Source organism: Nicotiana tomentosiformis, chromosome 5, assembly GCF_000390325.3.
Source record: "Nicotiana tomentosiformis chromosome 5, ASM39032v3, whole genome shotgun sequence".
NCBI classification, from domain to species: Eukaryota; Viridiplantae; Streptophyta; class Magnoliopsida; order Solanales; family Solanaceae; genus Nicotiana; species Nicotiana tomentosiformis.
The window spans coordinates 22,230,065-22,251,778 of NC_090816.1; the positions used below are offsets into that span (position 1 = coordinate 22,230,065).

The 21,714-nt window shown below is 38.4% G+C and overlaps 1 protein-coding gene across 1 annotated transcript; it reads right to left on the reverse strand.

The window, feature by feature from the left end:
* Positions 1-17,740: 17,740 nt before the first annotated feature.
* LOC138892014 (serine/threonine-protein phosphatase 7 long form homolog) lies at positions 17,741-18,433 on the reverse strand. The gene has a single exon (XM_070175705.1). It carries the CDS (start codon positions 18,431-18,433, stop codon positions 17,741-17,743), a length of 693 nt encoding a protein of 230 aa, XP_070031806.1.
* Between the last annotated feature and the right edge of the window lie 3,281 nt (positions 18,434-21,714).

Here is a 21,714-nt window from a genome sequence, read left to right on the forward strand (position 1 = left end):
TGATTGTGCATAGATTGACCAAGTCAGCTAATTTCATTCCTGTGGTTACTACTTACTCTTAGGAGCAGCTGGCTCAGGTTTACATTCGCGAGATTGTCAGGCTTCATGGCATACCAGTATCTATCATCTCTGACCGGGCTACATAGTTTACATCACGGTTCTGGAGAGTCGTACAACGAGAGTTGGGTACTCGTGTGGAGTTGAGTACACTATTTCACCCTCAAACAGACGGACAGTCCAAGCGCACTATTTAGATATTGGAGGATATTCTTTGTGCGTGTGTGATGGATTTTAGTGGTGCTTGGGATCAGTTCTTGATGCTATCGGAGTTTTCCTACAACAACAGTTATCAGTCGAGTATTCAGATGGCACCGTATGAGGCTTTGTATGGTAGGCGGTGTCGGTCTCCAGTGGGTTGGTTTGAGCCAGATGAAGCTAGACTATTGGGTACAGATTAGTTCAGGATACTTTGGAAAAGGTTAAATTGATTCAAGATCGACTTCGTACAACACAGTCAAAACAAAAGAGTTATCCAGATTGGAAGGTCCGCGACTGTAATGACCCAACCAGTTATTTAGACTTTTAGAACACCGTTCCCTTAAATAAAACTCCCCGTATGGCCTTAAAATTGGAACACTTGGTTCCTTAAGTTGGCCTTAAAATGTTAAGTTTGACTTCGGTCAACATTTTGAGAAAATGACCCCGGAATTGGAATTTAACGGTTTCAATAGCTCCATATGGTGATTTTGGGCCTAGGAGCATGTTCGGAATTTTATTTGGAAGTCCGTAGTTAAATTAGGCTTGAAATGGCTAAAATAAAAATTTAAGTTTGGAAGTTTGACCGGGGAGTTGAATTTTTGATACTGAAGTCGGAACTCAGTTCTGAAAATTTTCATAGCTCTGTTATGTCATTTATGACTTGTGTGCAAAATTTGAGATCAATCAGACTTGATTTGATAGGTTTCGGCACCGAATGTAGAAGTTAGAAATTTTAAGTTTCATTAAGCTTGAATTGGAGTATGATTCGTGGTTTTAGCGTTGTTTGATGAGATTTGAGGTTTCAACTAAGTTCGTATGATATTTTAGGACTTGTTGGTATATTTGGTTGAGATCCCGAGGGGCCGGGTGAGTTTCAGACGGCTAACAGATCATTTTTGGCTTTTGGGAGATTGCTGATAGCTACTGGTATTTTTCTTCTGATTTCCTTATACACGATCACGTAAGTTCGTCTGCGATCGCGTAGTGTAACTTGGGTAGAGGTGACTTTGTTCTATGTGATCGCGTGAGATAGTTTGCGATCACATAGGCTTAGTTGAGGCAGTGTTGATTTTGTTCTTCGCGATACGTAAGGTCAACCGCGATCGCGTAGGTTGGGCCAGTCTGTGCATCGCGATCGCGTGGCAGTGTTTGCGATCGCGTGGTAGTCTTTGCGATCGTGTAGGGGAAACTTGAGAGGAATATGGGCCACACATTTGCTCTATACGATCGCGTGAAGAGGGATGCGATCGCGTAGAGTTGGAATCTTGTGCATCGCGATCGCATGGCATTGTTTGCGATTGCGTATGGTTATTTTTGGGCAGCAAAAATTTGTGCTACACGATCGCGTGAAGAAGTTCATGATCGCGTAGAAGAAATCACTGGGCACAGAGTTTAAGTTCTGAAAATGGGACTTCATCCAATTTTCCATTTTTACCGATTTGGAGCTCGGATTGAGGCAATTTTTGGGAGATTTTCAGAGAAAACAATGGGGTAAGTGTTCTTAACTCAATATTGGTTAAATTACCTGAATATATCACTGTTTTTATCATTTAATTGGTGAATTAAGTTGAAAAATTTTGAAAACCCCTCTTGGATTAGATTTGAGGATTTGAGGGCCGAATTGTTATCGGAATTTAGTAATTTTGGTACGAGTAAACTCGTGATTGAGTGGGCGTTCATATTTCGTAACTTTCGTCGGATTCCGAGACGTGGGCCCCACTGATAATTTTTGAATTAATTTTGGATTTTTATTTAAAATGTAGTATTTTCTTATGAAATTGATTCCTATAATTTTTAGTGATTGTATCGAATTATTTTGGCTAGATTCGAGCCATACATAGTTGGATAATCAAGGAAAAGGCCTACTAGTGGTTTAAATTGGAGCAAGTTGAGGTAAGTCTCTTGTATAATCATGTCAGGGGAAATTACCCCATAGGTGATTAAATTAATAATTGTTACTAATTGTGGGGGCTACGTACGCACGAGGTGACGAGAGTCCGTATGTAGCTACTATCTATGCTAAAGTTCGGGTAGTTTAGGACTCAAAGCATGAATTATGTGCGTAAATTATATCCTTTATTTAATTAAATTATTTGAACTATATTGTGAAATTTTAGGGAATGATAGTAAAAGATGAAAATCTAATATATACTTAATTTTCTGTTTAAATTAATTAATTGTTAAAATAAATTGCTCATCCTCTCGAATTAATTTTATAATAAATATACTCTCATTCCGGAGGTACATAAAAAAATGTCTTCCTTTCTTGTGGAGCGGGCCGAACGCCTCGGCAGTATAGATGCATCTATGGATCGCGTCGCGCGTCCCTCGGCAGTGTACATGACACTCTGGATTGGCCGTACGACCTCGGCAGAAATCGTGCCTAATAATAATAATAATTACACGATACCTTGATATTTTAACTGTAACTTGTAAATTTAATTAATAGATTGGAAATTGCTGCATTTGAAGGTCAAAGTCGACCTCTCGATTATTATTTGAAGGTTATTATTATTGACTCTTAGTGAGTGTCAAAGTCGACCTCTCGTATCTACCTCTCATAGATTAGGCTTGATACTTACTGGGTACATGTTTTTACGTACGCATGCTATACTTGCTGCACTTTTGTGTGCAGGACCTGAGACAGGTGCTATCGTTGGACCTATCGGCGCGCACCCGCGTTATCCAGAGGCTTAGTGGTGAGCTGCTTTCTGAGCTGCTCTGCAGCAACTAGTGCCTATTTTGGGAATTTTATTCTGTCTATTTCATTTCAGACAGTTTTTTTTTTAATTTTTGTATAATCTACTAGATTCTCATACACTTGTGACACCAGGTCATGGCACACACACTAGTAGAATATTTGGATTTAAATTTTGTTCTTGGTTATTTTAATTTACTAAATCTTTTCATATTATCTAACTTCTTGCAAGTAAGAAGAGTTTAATTACTCGGTTAATTTTAAAGAATTGAATATGGGTTTAAATTACTAGTTGGCTTGCCTAGATGTAGTGTTGGGCGCCATCACGACCTATATGTGAAATTGGGTCGTGACAACGATGTTGCATTCATGGTTGGGGAGCGGGTCTTGCTCCAGGTTTCGCCCATGAAGGGTGTTATGAGGTTCGGGAAGAAGGAAAATTTTAGCCCTAGGTATATTGGGCCTTTTGAGATTCTTGTGAGGGTTGGTGTTACACCTCATGTTTTTGCACGTGAAAGTACGTCGTAAATCAATTGATGTAAGCTTGTAAATAAGATCCTCTTTGAAAGTATATAAAGTGATTTAATGATGTTACATCCCATTTTCGCAAGCCTTTAAGAGTTATCATTTGGGGACAAATATTTATAAGGGGACATGTTGTTACACCCCGTACTTCAGATGTCACTGTCATTCTAGGATTACCTAATGTAAGCTCAAAAAGGACGAAATCCTTTTACAAGGATAAGAAAGGTTTACCGAAGTCTTAAGTAAGTTAAACACCACATGAAAGTACGTCGTAAGTCAATTGCTTTTGGACTGTCTATTTTGCTGCTGTTTAATGGAGTTTTTGGAGGAGAAATGGTGTGTATAAACACCACATAATGGCGAAATGGTGGATTAGTCATTCTTTGTAACATTTTCAGGGTGTTTGACACTACTATAGTTATCGTTTTGGGTATGAAGTGATTGGGGTGTGTTGGGCTGTTGTAAGCTAAATATAACATGGATTTCGACTTGCATCCACTGTAGGAGGTAATTGTATTGTGTGCTTGCATGTGTTTAAGGTTATCTTGACATTGATTAATTTAAATGGATGGACTAGACATGAACTGGTGAATAAAGTTGCTAATTGAGGATAATTGGAGTTATGTATTATTTTTCTTTGGTATAGATATATGGTATAAGGCTGGAATCATTGATGCATGACTTCATTATAATGTTAATTATATTGTTAAGTTAAATTAAGAAGTCTATAAGGGGTGATATGGGGTATACGGATTCCAATCGGAGCTTGCCGCTCGCCGTGAAGTAGTTGTGACTTGTTATTATTATATGGTGTCTTGTTAGTGATAATTATGTATTGATAGATTGATCTGGTCATTGTTGTTGGTATATGATATTGGATGAGGATCTTGTTATAGGGGATATGTTGCCCAAATTTACATAAACGAGCTACTAGTTTAAGTTGTGGACTTAGCCTTTACTCAATTCTGATTTTGAATCTCCTTATAGATTGAGTTGTGTTGTTTGAAAAATTGTTTGGAAGGTATTAAGGACTAAATGAAGTTAAGGTATGTTAAGGCTATCCCTTCTTTCTTTTTGGCATGATCCATACGATACAAATGAAACAAGCAAACACGCAACTTTCATAAATGCCTCTATTCATAGAAGCACTAGGAGTGCCTATGTTCTTGATTCCCCATGTGTCCTATTATTATATCTTCTGTTCATGGGTCTCAGACAAAATACATAAGTTGCTAAAGTTTATCCGAAGGCATATTGATCTTATGACATTCCAAGAGATCTTATTGGCTTACTTCATTATGCATTGCATTCATTTATACATGTACATTAACCCATGACCAGATAGCATTATATACGCGTAGATTGTATGTATATGGGATATGGGAAAAGGTTATGGCGTTATATACGCACCACCACCTGATCAGCTAGTATACGTTGATGATTTTGCCCATAGTGGCTGAGATGATATGATGGGATGCCCTCATAGGCTTGATGACGTTATGTACGCATATACATATGCATGGTATAACATTTATACGCACATGCATGACATTATAAATTTTTCATGATTTACAGAGCTAATCAGAATTACAGGTTGAGTTCTTTACTCCATGTTTCTTTCATGTCTTTTATATACTACTTTCATGCCTTACATACTCGGTACTTTATTTGTATTGACGTCCCTTTTTCCTGGGGATGCTGCCTTTCATGCCCACAGATCTCGATAGACAGGTTGAGAGTCCTTCTAGTAGGGTATCAGCTCAGCGGAAGGTGTTGGTGCACTCCACTTGCTCTGGAGTTGCCTATTTGGTCAGTATGATTTAGACATGTATTGATTAGTATGGCGGGGCTTTGTCCCTAGCTTTATGACATTTATGTACTCTTAGAGGCTTGTAGACAAATGTCATGTATAAGGATACTTGTATGGCCTTGTCGGCCTATGTTTTGAGTATACAAAGGATTACGTCGGCCTTATATGTATAAGTCGGTATATCCTGTTAGGTCATCCTATGTCGAGTATTCCCTCATGTTTTATTCTAGTTATCTCACGATAGCCTTTCCGGCTCATTTACCTATGATAGTATGATACGAAAGATACGTTGCGTTGGTACTCGGTTGAGTAAGGTACCGGGTGCCCGTCGTGGCCCATCGGTTTGGGTCGTGACAAAAGTGGTATCAGAGCAGTTCTGTCCAAGGGAGTCTACAAGCCGTGTCTAGTAGAGTCTTGTTTATGGGTGTGTTGTGCACCACACTTATAAGTAGGAGGCTACAGGGCATTTAGGACTATCACTCTTTCTTCTTCCTCTAGATCGTGTGGTAGAGCTCAGTTGTAAGAATTCAAACACCTAAATTTTATTTTATTCGTAATACAACGATACCTATATCCAGAAAGACAGTTGGCAAGAGATTGAATGTGGCTGCGGAAGAGTTGAGTCAGAGGAACTCGATTTTGCATCATGCTTATGATGAGTAAATGTGAGGTCTTCAGCAGATCATGTGTGTACTAAGATGTGTAAGCTTCTTGATAAGAAGCCCTAAGGCAAGAATATCTATCCATTCGTATGGTAAAAAGAAATAAGAGAATCAGAATGTAGATACAAGTTTTGGCAAGTAAAAGAAGCAAGATGAAGAAGGGCATGAGGTACCTAGTTAATGAAGATTATTAGTATTTGCAATTCAGACAGAGAAATATAAGCATTCTGAGTTACTCTCAACAGTAATGGAGATATATACAATTGACCACACCCATCTCAATTATGCCCTATGGGAGCTGACAGATATAATTTAAGAGAAGGATGGGATATCAAGATCAAGCTGGGTTAGAGTAACCCAAAATTGTGGTAACATTTTCGAAGGATAGCGAAAATGTGGTAATATATCTCCTTGTGAGACACCCAGATGGTGAACTCTAGAATAGTACAGTCAGATATGAATACTAGACTATTCAGAAATTTCAGAAGATAGGCAGTGGGATCCTAGAGGGGATAAATATTTACCTTTATATGACTCCAGCCCCTAGTAAAAAAGAATGTTAGGCATCCCGAAGAGCCAGTGAGATGAAGCAAGGGGAGCTAAAAGTGAAAGAATGTTTTGTTGAAGTTTTCAGAATAAAGTGATAGACAAAAATATTAGCCGAAGAATAAGAAGAGAGTAAATGAAGCATCATGAGTAAGATGTGATAAGTGAGTGATAACAGTAAATCAAAATATGATAGGATGATAGAGTGTATAGTCAAGTGAAGGAAGAGATAAGAGGTGACATGCCTTGAGGCAATAAAAGATTATAAGCCATAAAGTCATATCCCCATTTCGAGAAATGAGTTGGTGACTTCAACGTGATTACCAGAAGGAAAAGTTAGACCCCCAGAGTAATAAAAATCAGTATGGGCTGGTGAACAAGATAAACTGAACATGAATTAGGGACCGAAGGATTTTATAATAGTCAACATCGTGAGAGCATTCTGAAAATAATAGAATGGATAACAAAGGAATAAATTCAGGAAGACACTTCCCTAAAGCATGCACAGTGAGCAGAGTTAAGCTTAAGGGACTAAGTGTGCCAGTTACACTAAGTGTCACCCTTGTGCGTAAGAAATTCAATTAGCCCCGGTATAGAAGGTTTACCGCAAGGTGAGTAAGATGTCAGTGAAGATGTGGGGAAAAAATGCCAAAGATAAAGTGGTAACTATGGAATAGTAAAGGAAATATGTTGTTAAAAGATGAAAGAAATGAGATTATATCTATTCAGATCCTACATATATGATATGACTCCAAAACATTATGCAAGCATGATGCCGGGGAGAAGCAGTAAGGATTCTGCATCCGATGATATTGATAAATAAGTAGGAATGAACACTTGATACATAAGGAGCCCGTACGAGAGGTAAGTTAATACAGAGGACATAACCCAAGAGGGGTTACGCAAAATATAGATATGAGAATGGACCAACGAGTAGTCTATAGTTGATTTAGGAAGAGCCTAGTTATGGCTAGACAAGAAGTCAGGAATTAATAAATAGATCATGCAAGATAGATGTAGTGAACCCTAACATAGTGAATTCAGTCTCACAGATATGACGTCGTAACCCTTGAGAAATATTCATATTGGAGTTGGAGTAATTAAAGGTACCGTGTAAGTGTTACAGAAATAAGAGAGGGTGCCACTAAGGAGACAATCAAAATTTGAGTTCAGAAGTAACCCTACGAGCACAAGGGCACAGAGGTATGTAACTAAGGATATTTGTAGGCGAGTAAGAACATCAAAAATTCCTTCGGGTATACAATATAACAAGCTTCCAACTTTACAAGAGCCAGAAGGTCTCCTTAAGTACTACAAAAAAAGACTAGTTGAAGAAATAAAGAAGAAGGCTTCCACCTAAGCATAGTGACATAAAGAAGAAATGGTCTTGTAACATCAATCCCACTACAACATTGTATGCACTCAATAAGAAAGTGGCACCTATCGTGGCTAATGAACGGGAAGAAGAAAAAAAATCAAAAGGTGATATTCAAGATCATATGGGTTGCATGGAATTCCAACATATGTGGGCACTAAGATGAACCAAGTATTCATGCAACAAGTGGCAGACCGACCAGGAAAAGTCATTGCTTACATTTAATGACAATTGAGAAGGCACGAAAGGAAATCTATGGTTCTAGCAATTTAAAGGAAGATTGCGAGTGGTATAAATAGATATGTGTAGGTCGCAAGCTAAAGTATGATAGAGCGACAAGGTTTTAGGTATATAAGAGTAAGGGTATGAAAAGGCGAGTGAGAAGGTGACAAGAACAGGTAAGGCCTCGAGATTAATCCTATCAAAACAAGAGAGTTGATGGTTTCCATAAGTTATAGAAAGCTCGGTACAGTCTAAAGGAACTCAGATGAGTCTAAGAATATGAGTAATTAGAAGAGATGAAATGTTGTCCTGTTAGTAGAATAAGGGTGTAATGGTGATAGATAAGAGGATGGCGTTTCAATAATTTTCAGAAAAGGGATTTCATGAATTGCATGGGATTAGAATACCCATATAAGATGAATCACGACGGGATGCTATGAAATACGGTTATTGAAGTATAGTATTACCCCTAGGTGGATCAGGAAAATCACTTTAGATGTTCCCCGATGAGACGTGAGCCCTAATGACAATGTATTACGTAAGAGGTCTCAATTTATCAGTGGTAGATATATATCAACATTAAGGTGAATCAACAATAAATGGATAAAAATTCCAAAGTATAAGAGGAGGTTATGATGCCATTCTTTAGATGAACAATAATAAGGAAGCATTAAAGGACTTAGATTTATACATATGGGATAAGAAGTGAGAGAGTAACCCAGAGTTTGGTAGCAGACCTCGGTAATAATCAACCGAAGTAAGTGTTATAGTACGGTATGACCTACCTAGATGCACTAAAGCCATAATGACATATAACCAAGGCTAGGAAACAAAATATAGCAATAGTGGTACATTCAATAAAGTATCACGTGAAGAACTTCATTATACCTATAGATGCCCAGAGGGACAGCTTGTCATAGTCCTGTATATGTTCACAAAGTGAGGCCTAGAGATTGGCTAAAAGATGGAGGAAAATGAGAGAATAGTTGCATAGGCGCACATACAAGGACAAAGTCATACAAACTGCATGATAGAAGGTAGCAATAGTTACGATATTAGAAGAATTCTGACCACAAGTCGTGGCGTGAGAAAGAGGCCTAAAAGGGGGAATGCCCCGGCCTTTAGATTTATTCATAGAATAGTTGCCTAGGTGGCAAAGGACAATATTAAAGTATTCATAAGAGCCATAGGTTATGATAATGATAAGTGCATTAGTCAACATTCGAGGACGAATGTTCCAAAGGGGGGGGGATGATGTTACACCCCATGTTTTTGTGAAGTACGTCGTAAGTCAATTGATGTAAGCTTGAAAATGAGATCCTCTTTGAAATTATATAAAGTGATTTAATGATGTTACGTCCCATTTTCTCAAGCCTTTAAGAGTTATCATTTGGGGACAAATATTTCTAAGGGGACATGTTGTTACACCCCGTACTTCAGATGTCACTGTCATTATAGGATTACCTAATATAAGCTCAAAAAGGACGAAATCCTTTTACAAGGATAAGAAAGGTTTACCGAAGTCTTAAGTAAGTTAAGATGAATATGAGACTTGTTAATCATGATTTATAAAGTCATTATATAACTATATATGATGTTTGGATATGAAATATAAAGTTTGGGAAAAATCGTATTTAAGTTACGCAAAAACCGACTAAGAATTTGCCTTGTAATGAAGAATTTTGAGCAATACATTTTGTGTATTATATGAGGTCTTTTGGGACATATTATATACCAAATTGAAGGGCTTGGAATCTAGTTTCCAACGCTCTTAACCGTTCATTCATATGACATTCGGATAAAAATATATAAGCGTATGAAGAAGGGCCAATGATAGGGTGCCGAGTAGCACCTTTTTGACTTTTTAGAAAATAAGATATTTACATCCCTTATCTCATCTATTTCTCTATTTTCCCAGAGATCACGGCCAAATATCACCCCTAACCTTACCCTTAAGCTCTCTACAATTACTTCAAACAATATTATCATCACGGGCACGAAATCAAGTAGCGACAACATTAAAACGATCCCTACGACGTAAGTATCGCTATATCGCCTCTCTTTTTCTTTGTAGTTTGGATTTTGGAAGGTATGTAATAGTTAAGAAAATGCCTGATTTCTGTATTTAAGCTTTTAAATATCAAGAAAGGTTGATAAATTCATTTACTAATAGTTAGAACTTACGGGACGGTGATCGGAAGCCGTGAGTTCGAGTTATTTGACTTGTAGTGGACTGTTTTGTGGGTTATTTCGTGTTGCTTTTGGGCTGTATATTTTTCAGATATTTAATGGATTTTTTGGAGGATAAATAGTGCGGAGAAACACCACATAATGGCGAAATAGTGGATTAGTCATTCTTTGTAACATTTTCAGGGTGTTTGACACTACTATAGTTTTCGTTTTGGGTATGAAGTGATTGGGGTATGTTGGGATGGTATAAGCTAAATATAACATGGGTTTAGACTTGTATACACTGTAGGAGGTAATTATATTGTGTTCTTGCATGTGCTTAAGGTTATCTTGACATTGATTAAGTTAAATGGATGGACTAGACATGAACTAGTGAATAAATTTGCTAATTGAGGATAATTGGAGTTGTGGATTATTATTTTTTTGTTATAGATATATAATATAAAGCTGTAATCATTGATTAATGACTTCATTATAATGTTAATTATATTGTAAAGTTAAATTAAGAAGTCTATAAGGGGTGATAAGAGGTATACGAATTCCAATCGGAGCTTGCCGCTCGTCGTGAAGTAGTTGTGACTTGTTATTGTTATATGGTTTCTTGTTATTGATAATTATGTATCGATGGATTGTTCTGGTAATTGTTGTTGTTATATGGTATTGGAGGAGGCTCTTGTTACATGGGAGATGCTGACCAAATTTACATAAACGAGCTACTAGTTTAAGTTGCGGACTTAGCCTTTACTCAACACTGATTTTGAATCTCCTTATGCTATGGTAGATTGATTTGATTTGTTTGAAGAATTGCTTGGAAGGTATTAAGGACTAAATGGAGTTAAGGTATTTTAATGTTATCCCTTCTTTCTTTTTGGCATGAACCATACAATACAAACGAAATGAGCAAACACGCAACTTTTATAAATGTCTTTATTCATAGAAGCACTAGGAGTGCCTATGTTCTTGATTCCCCCATGTGTCCTATTATTATATCTTCTGTTCATGGGTCTCAGAAAAATACGTAAGTTGCTAAAGTTAATCCGAAGGCATATTGATCTTTTGACATTCCAAGAGATCTTATTGACTTACTTTATTATTCATTGCATTCATTTATACGTGTATATTGACCCATGGCAGATGGCGTTATATACACGTATATTATATGTATATGGGATATGGGGAAAGGTTATGGCATTATATTCGCACCACCACCTGATCAGCTGGTATACGTTGATAATTTCGCCCACAGTGGCTAAGGTGATATGATGGGATGCCCTCAGAGGCTTGATGACGTTATGTACGCATATACCTATGCATGGTATGACAATTATACGCACATGCATGATATTATAAATTTTTCATGATTCACAGAGCGATTCAGAATTACAGGTCGAGTTCTTTACTCCATGTTTATTTTGTGTCTTTTATATACTACTTTCATGCCTTACATACTCGGTACTTTATTTGTACTGACGTTCCATTTTCTTCGGGACGCTGTATTTTATGCCCGCATATCCTGATAGACAGGTTGAGAGTCCTCCTAGTAGGCTATCAGCTCAGCGGAAGGTGTTGGTGCACTCCACTTTCTCCGGAGTTGCCTATTTGGTCAGTATGATTTATACATGTATTGATTAGTATGGCGGGGATTTATCCCTACCTTTATGATATTTATGTACTCTTAGAGGATTGTAGACAAATGTCATGTATATGGATACTCGTATGGCCTTGTCGGCCTATGTTTTGAGTATACAAAGGATTACATCGGCCTTATAGGCGTGTATGTCATATGTATAAGTCAGTATATCATGTTGGGTCATCCTCTGTCGAGTATTCCCTCATGTTTTATTCTAGTTATCTCACGACAACCTTTTCGGATCATTTATCTATGGTAGTATGATACGAAAGATACGTTACATTGGTACTCGGTTGAGTAAGGTATCAGTTACCCGTCACGGCCCATCGGTTTGGGTCGTGACAGTTAGAGATGTGGCTTACAGATTTGCACTACCACCTAGTCTCTCTGCAGTTCATCCAGTGTTCCATATTTCCATGCTCCAAAAGTATCACGGCGATCCGTCTCATATGTTAGACTTTAGCCCAGTCCAGTTGGACACGGATCTATCTTATGTTGAGGAGCCGATGGCCATTTTGGACAGGCAGGTTCGAAAGTTGATGTCAAAGAACATCACTTCAGTGAAGGTTCAGTGGAGGGGTCATCCGGTCGAGGAGGCGACTTTTCAGTCCGATCATGATATGCACAGCCATTATCCTCATCTTTTCACCACTTCAGGTATGTTTCTATACTCGTTCGAGTATGAACGTTTGTTTTAGGAGGGGGAGGATGTAACAACCCGGACGGTCTTTTTGTGAGTATTAGCCTCGAACCCCTATTTATTGCTCCCTCTATTTCATTTTGTGGTTACGTAACTTCCCGGGAGGATTTGTTCTTGGTTTCGGAGTGAAATGGGACCATAGCCCCTAAATTGGAAGTTTAAGTTCTAAGTATTGACCGTAGTTTGAATTGTGTGAAGATGACCTCAGAATGGAGTTTTGACGCTTCCAATAGCTCCGTAGGGTGATTTTGTTCTTAGGAGCTTGTTCAGATGTTTAATTGGAGGGTCGTAGGTCATTTTAGTGTCAATTAGCGAACGTTGAGATTTGATGATTTTTGGAAAGTTTGACTGGGAGTGAACTTCTTGATATCGTGGTTGGATTTCGATTCCGGAAGTTGGAGTAAGTCCGTAATGTTAATTATCACTTGTGTGCAAAATTTGAGGTCAATCGTACTTGATTTGATAGGTTTCGGCGTCGGATGTAGAAGTTTGAAGTTTTAAAGTTCATTAGGCTTGAATCGATGTACAATTCATGTTTTTAGCGTTGTTTGATGTGATTTAAAGGCTCGACTAAGTTCGTATTGTGTTTTAGGACTGGTTGGTATACTTGGTTGAGGTCTCGGGGGCCTCAGGTGGTTTCCGTATGGGTGACAGATCAATTTTGGACTTGGAAGACTGCTGAAGAATTTTTGGTGTCCAGTTCTGGTTTCCTTCTTCGCGTTCGCGAAGGGAGTCCTGCTTTCATGAAGGGTAACTAGTGGCAGGTGAAGAATTTTCCTTCACATACATGAAAGGAGAGCCGTGTTCGCGAAGGGCTGGGCAGGTGGTGCATCGCGAATGCGAGAGGTCGGTCGCGTTCGCGAAGAAGAGAGGAGTTGGCTGGGACCTCACGCATTTGGTCTTCGCGTTCGCGAAGCTAAGGGTCAGTTAGGCATCGCGTTTGCGAGTGGAGCCTAGCATTCGCGAAAAAGGCTTTGGGGAAGCAAGCAGAATTATAAGTTCTACGTTCACGAAAAAGGAAACACATGGGCAGAATTATAAGTTCCAAAACGGGGGTTTGAGTTCATAACACAAAAATTGATTTGGGTGCTCGGTGGGAGGCAATTCCTGGAGAAATTTTCACGTGGGTGTTTGGGGTAAGTGATTCTTACCTGGTTTGGGTTAATTTCCATGATTATATCTTTAATTTCATCATTTAGTTAGTTATTTGGGGTGAAAATTAGAGGAAAGTTTGTGGTTGAACGGGTGTTCAGAATTTATGATTTTTACCCGATTTCGAGACGTGGGCCCGGGTCGACCTTTTGGGCTGAATTTTCAATTCTTTGCTAAATTCATAGTTTCATTATTTAAATTTATTTCTTGTAGTTATATTTATAGTATGAAATTATTTTGGCTAGATTCGAACCGATCGGAGTTGGAAAATCGAGGGAAAGGCATACTACTTGTCTGATTGAGCGAGATTTGAGGTAAGTGACTTGTCTAACCCTGGGTGGGGGAAATCCCCATAGGATTTGGTACTGTTGTTATAGATTGTGATATGTGAGTGCCGTGTACGCGAAGTGACGAGTGCGTACATAGGCTAAATTTGGAAATTTCGGTTCTTGCTGAGTTGTCTTCTTTTAAATTCCTTAACTCAGTTGCCTTAGCATATGTAGTGATCATGTTTAGCCTGGTATCGCATGTCTATGTGCCTTAACTCTTACTTTAAATTTTGTGCAACATGCTTAGATAAATTACCTGCTTTCCTTGATTTGAATTCAGTCTCTAACTGTAGGATTTCTTGCCGTAACTCGTTGTTCCTTTAGTTATTCTCCCCATTGCATATTTACTTTTGGGACTATGAGGCGGTTCCTTGAGAGATCCCCTATCACATATTTACTTTTGGGACTACGGGGCGTTTACTCGGGAGTACCCCCTATTGCATATTTACTTTTGGGACTACGAGGCATTTACTCGGGAGTACCCTCTGTTGCATATTTACTTTTGGGACTACGAGGCGAATACCTCGGGAATGCCCATGTTGTTTACCTCTATTTGTTGTGTTGTTATCTTTCTGTAAATTTTCGTTGTTCACTTCTCAATCATTTCATTATATTATTACATTGGTTGCCTTATTTTCCTATTATTTTCAGTAAGGCCTGACCTGACCTCGTCACTACTCTACCGAGGTTAGGCTTGGCACTTACTAGGTACCGTTGTGGTGTACTCATGCTACTCTTCTGTACATCTTTTTTGTGCAGATCCAAGTTCTTCCTACCAGGCCAGATACTAGTTAGATAGCCTGTACTAGGAGACTTCAAGGTATATCTGTCAGCGTCCTCAGACCTCGGAGTCCCCCTCTATCCTTGTTATGTTATTTTTCCTTATTCGCTTTAGACTCTGATGTATAAAGACACATAGTATTTCTCTTAGAAGCTTGTGACTTATTTCTACCGGGTTTTGGGAGTTGTAATTATTGATTTGCATTTTTATATTTATTTCATCTGTTGAGATTTTGAGTTTCAGATTTCTATTTTGTTATTCCGCAAATTGTTAGGCTTACCTAGTCTTAGAGACTAGGTGTCATCACGACATCCTACGGAGGGTGAATTGGGGTTGTGACAGCCTACCACAGTTAATGTGTTAGGCACTTGAAGGCCAACTTTTAGAGGGCTTATCCGAACAAGGACTTACATGATTTAATGTGGGTGGCTGCAATAGATCACCAAGAGTGTAAATTCAGGAGGTAAATGGAATTGATTATGTAGTAAGACCCAGAAGCCTATCGTTGGTTGATGTGACATGAGCTTGACAAGTGGAATTTGCATGCGGGTGGTGGTAGAATATGGGAAATTCTGACTACAAAAGTGCCAGAGTCTTTCAATGGGTTATTGAAGTCTGCACGTGGATTGCATGTCACTACCATGGTGCGGATGCCATTCAAGCAGATGGCAGAGATGTTTATTGAAATATCTAGAAGTGCATCATCATTGATGGAAAAGGGTGTTGAATTTATGCCACAACCAATGAAACGATTTGAGAAATATAGGAAACGAGCACAATGGCATTCATTTTTGCAGTATTGCAGCGAGCAAAACATTTTTGAAGTTCGCACTGGTCTGCATCACAACCGCGGGAATAATACACACACCGCCAATGAAGCAAGAAGATTATGCTCTTGTGGAAAATGGTCAATCTATCACTTTCCATGCTCACATGCCATGAAGTGCTTTCAACATAAAGGCTTCGCGGCAACGAGGTATGTTGATAAAGAATATAGTGTTGCTGCATACTTAAACACCTATAGTGGACAGTTGTAGCCAGTTGGTGTTGAGCATTATTGGTTGTCGAAACCATTTAAAATGGTGTGTAACAAGGATTGTGTGTGTCAACGGCAAGTGCAAAAAGGAACGTGTATACGGAACCAAATGGATGTTGGTGATACCGTTTATGCGCGTAAATGTGGCATATGTTCCCAAACAGGGCAATACCACCGTAAATGTCCTTCAGCTGGTTTGGGAAGCGGTGGTAATTCAGCTCCAGGTGAAAATTCATCCAATGTGCCCAATTATCAAGGATAAACGTATAGTTTTATTGCAGTAATTTTGTTGTACAAAATGTATGTAAATGTTCAGTTTGCAAAATGTATGAAATAAAATTATGTTTCCAACGGGGTTAAATTAAATTGATATTTAGCATTAAAGATTCAATACAACAATTTAACATACAACCCAAGAAATAAAAAAACAATTGTCATTCGCCATCATCGTCTCTGTCTTCATCTTCTTTGTCAACATCTTCTTCGTCAATATCATATATACAAATAATAATAAATGTCAATGTGTCCCACAACATGTATGCTTTAAAGCATTGGCTGGCCTGAGGCGCATCCCATCTCGCTCGACTACGCTATCAGGATCATCCTCATCACATCGCCTCTTTATCGGAGGATGCGCTGCAGCATGATCGTTGCTAAGGCTGGCAGACTCAGTAGAAGTGACCGGCGGGACAACAGTAACCTACAGAATAATAAGATATTTTAGTATATGAAATATAAATTACTAATGTACGTGTTAGCAAAAAATTTTAATGGTCATACCATGGACTCAGCGAGCTCCTGAATAAAATCATGCATCTTCGGCATGTTAGTATCGCATAATGTGTCCTCCGTGAAGGGCGATGTCGACGTCCTTAAAAAAATAAAAACACTTTAGATATTACTGACTAATCAATGAGATAAAAACAAATAAAAATAATAGTAATACAAACAAACCTGCGCATAAGTAGTGCCACAATGCTCTGTCGGAATATCGAGGTGCACTAGAATAAATGAAGTGTGTGAAAGTTCCTCAACATCCCTCGGTGATGAGCCATAACTCAGTCGTCGCCCACTATGCACCTCTCATGTCGAACAATCATCGGCAACTGTCGATGGCTTTGGGGGATCAGGAAAATACTGATCCCTCTCCTGTCGTGTAATGGTCGTGCCTGCGATCAACAATGGAGCTGAATTACAAGCTGGTAATGTGTCCTAAGCCAAGTGGGCGGAATAGGAACAAGCTGCGGTCGACCAAACTGGCGAAGGACTCACTCGGTGGCATGATACTCGACTATATCAAGACATATCAGTGGGACAGAAGAGCTCTACATAGCTCGGCTGCGGGAGCAGTAATCAGGCAAACCAGCTATGAGCGCGTCGCTGTATGGCCTCCATACGAACTATTTATTAAATACATGAATCGTGAGTAAACGCAACACATATAAAGCCAGGTCAAGTAAACTTAAGTATATATGTATATGCGCGCCTTTAAGTAAATCCAAGAAATCTCTGTAATAGGGGAGATGATGGCGAGCCTCGACCTTGCATCTGTAGCCTCGCCTATCAACCCACCTCTAACAAATCCATGTAATCGGAGTGATTGATGGTAGAGGTGGCTGGAACTGCAGGAATCGCTCCCAGGCCCAAACCTAATATAGATTAAGGAAGTAATATTTAAGGTATTATTTTACTATGTATGTTATAATCATGAAAAGAATTGACTATGTTTTCACCTGCAGCAACGGTAAAAATACGGCAATATCTCTCTGGGTGCCCATGCACGCCCGACACATCTGCCTATACAGGTAACCTAGAACAGCTACACCTCAACTGTAACCAGATAAATCATCTAGCCGTTCCAGATGATGTAGAAATCTCAAACTGACTAGGTTTCCCGAAGTGTTCGGGAACAGTACACCACCAAACATCAGCAACAACAACAATCTCGTGTGCCAGTCGATATCCTCCGGCGGTGAATCATCGGTAATCTCCGCATCCATCGCCGCCAGATGTTGTCGGACGAGCGTCAGATGCAATCGACTGGCCCCAATCAATGCAGTCGGCTCCGCTGGTTGGAAACCGGTGAGCCGCTGTAACATATGCAGGTAATCCACTCCCTTATAGTCTCTAAGAGCATGCGGGTAAGCTACAGGTAATCCATCAACCGGCAGCCCAAAAAGAACCTCCACGTCCTCAAGCGTGATGGTAGCCTCGTCGATGGATAGATGAAATGTGTGTGTCTCCGGTCGCCACCGCTCTATCATAGCCGTGATCAACGTCCAGTCGAACTGCAACCATCCGATCTCTATGATCATGTAAAAACACATATCCTGAAGACGTCTAACTATATGGGGATGGAGTGGGTGGTCCCTAATGAACTCCCACATATCGTCTATACGTCTGGGATAAAATGTCTCGGATAGACACTGCCCATCCCAGATGTGAGAAGACCTATGGTTGCCCTGTAGCAACAGTAGTTCTCGAGATGCAGGTCCGGGATGCACATGGAGAACCTCCATGACGATGTCTGTAAATTGAACAATATTAATTAAAGTATTTTTTTAATTGCTTAACACCTTTAAATATATTGCTATATCTTTTATATTAATATTTAGTCGATATTTTTACTATATTATTACTAAGGTTGATATATTTTCTATATTATTATTTTATATGTTAGTTTATTACATTATTTAATATGTTAGTTTATTATTTTATATTTTTGTTTCTTACTCAGCTATTTTTGGGTATACTTAGTTTGACAAATTTTCTATATTTTTGTTTTTATGTTATTTTCTTAAATTTGCTGACTAAAATTTGAGAGGTTTTGTGTTTGAACTATCATTATTTTTTCAGATATTTTTGGAGTTAACAGATAATTAAATGATTAATTTCAATAACTACTAAGATAAATGAGTAATTATTCAATAATTAATCATATAAAAAAATACTACAAACTTAATAGTAAATACTATTGAATTTATTTATTTTGTAACGATTTGTTTGTTAACTTTCATATTTTGCTCAAAGTTCCCGGCAAATGATTATTTTATGATTCCTATCTAATATTTAATAATTATCTACTGATATATTAAATTTATAATTGAGTGTTATATCCGAGTTTGTTAAGGAGAGCACCTAGTTTTTATTCTACACAACGGAATTTTAAAAAACACTACAGTAACACTACTCTAAATGGCCATGAACAAAGTCAACTACCATTAGCTAAAATTTATTATCAGTTTTACTACGTTAAAGGGCACTACATAACAATTAAGGGCCAAAATATAACATTAAAGAGCACTAAACAACAATAAAGTCACATATTAATATACGTACAACAATAAAATCACATATAACAATAATTATTCATAAAATAACAATATATCTTTTTTACTTATTTTTTAGCACATAAATAATCTAATCCGGATAAAAATAACAAATTAATTAAATCACAAAACGATAACAAATAAACATAGCCCACAGTAAATAACAACTAATAAGCATTTTATATATATGAGTTTTACCGAAAAGTAAGTCGGAATATCCTGATTTAAAGTTTTTAAAAATCTTAAAATTTAATAATTTGGGGACCGAAACGAGCAATCGACAGGATCCACTATACGACAATGCCTTGAATTCGGTGTTCACTTGCTACAATACGGAGAAAATATATTTTTTATGGGACGGGTGGACTATAATGAAGTTTTTTGCCTTAAAAATGGGTTACGGTGTTAGCAGTACTTCTTACGTTGTGAAAACTGAAAAGGCACATGATCGTGACATCAATTAGCATGACAAATGGACAGAGAGTTGACACTTGTCAGAAGAATGTGTTATTGTTGATGAGATAAGGGATAGTTTCGCCAATGTACTAAAACGTTTTTGCAGCACCTACAATGGATTCTTTTTCAGCCCAATCGTATGTAGTTGCTATTTATGTATTTCCGAAGAATATCCTTTTATAAGATTTACCACTTTTTGAATTGTGAATGAACCCATCGCGAACGCGCATACCAAATGTGTGAGGTCCCATCCTGCTCCTCTCTTCTTCGCGAACAAGGCCGACCTATCGTGTTCGCGATACACCACCTGTGCATCCCTTCGCGAACGCGGCTCCCCCTTCACGAAAGTGAAGAACAATTCTTCACCTACCACCAGTTACCCTTCGTGAACGTGGGACTCCCTTCGCGAACGCGAAGAAGAAAACCAGAACTGGACACCAGAAATTCTTCAGTGGTCTTCCAAGTCCAAAATTGATCTGTCACCCATACGGAATCCATCTGAGGCCCCCGAGACCTCAACCAAGTATACCAATCAGTCCTAAAACACAATACGAACTTAGTCGAGCCTTTAAATCGCATCAAACAACGCTAAAAACATGAATTGCACATCGATTCAAGCCTAATGAACTTTAAAACTTCAAACTTCTACATCTGACGCCGAAACCTATCAAATCAAGTTCGATTGACCTCAAATTTTACAAACAAATCATAATTGACATTACGGACCTACTTCAACTTCCGAAATCGGAATCCGATCCCGATATCAAAAAGACTACTCTCTGTCAAACTTTCCAAAAATTATAAAATTTTTAACTTTCGTCAGTTGACGCTAAAATGACCTACGGATCTCCAATTCAACATTCGAACACGCTCCTAAGACCACTATCACCCTACAGAACTATTGAAACCATCAAAACTCCATTCTGAGGTAGTCTTCACACAATTCAAACTACGGTCAATACTTAGAACTTAAACTTCCAATTTAGGGACTATGGTCCTATTTCACTCAGAAACCAAGAACAAATCCTCCCGGCAAGTTACGTAACCACAAAATGAAATTGAGGAAGAAATAAATAGGGGTCCGGGGCTAATACTCACAAAACGATCGGCCGGGTTGTTACATAGGCATACGATTCCTGCCATGCACGTAAATTCTGTATAGAACTTAAAATACCGCCATACCGATCAGATATTAGACAAATACATGAACGTTATCTGACAACATGCTCCTTCAAGTGGTTCAAAAATAATGTCCACGTCTCTTGGATTTCATTGGCACAAATAGCAAATGCTAGGGGAATATACTTCCATTAGCATCTACTGCAACGGTGATCAACAACTTAATATCATACTTTCCATAGACATGAGTGTCGTCGATGGATATTACCGGCCGACAATGCACAAAACCATCAATGGCTAGTTTAAATGCCCAGAACACATATCTGAATATGTATTTTGATATTTCCGGACTCCGCTCAAACTTTCATTCAACAACAGCCCCGGGGTTAAAGTGTTGCAATGCAGTCATGTACTTGGGTAGAGCGGCAAAGGACTTATCCCAGTTACCATAAATAATTTTAAACGCACGTTTAAGCCCGAAAAATTTCTTTCTTTTGGTAATGGTACATCCATATACCTGGTGGACAGATGTTATACACTCTTTGATCTTGTACCTTATGGACGCTTCAATGTGTGGAATCAAGACAAGAGAAATCAAGTCAACATTCAAGTTAAAATGATTCCCACTAAATGTGTCAATTTCATAATTGTGGGTGCCAATATATTTTTTCACAATCCACATATTTGTTTTCAACTTTCTTGCACGCAGCATCCAATTACAACCTTGAAACCATCTACGATAAATAACCGTGTATACTTCTGGAGATGACTCATGAACCACGATCTCATGACACTCTTTTATGTTATACATTCGTACCCCATGTGGAATATATGAGTTTTAATACAAATTTAATACATAAAAATAAATTTCGTAACACAAAGAAAAATTAAAGTTT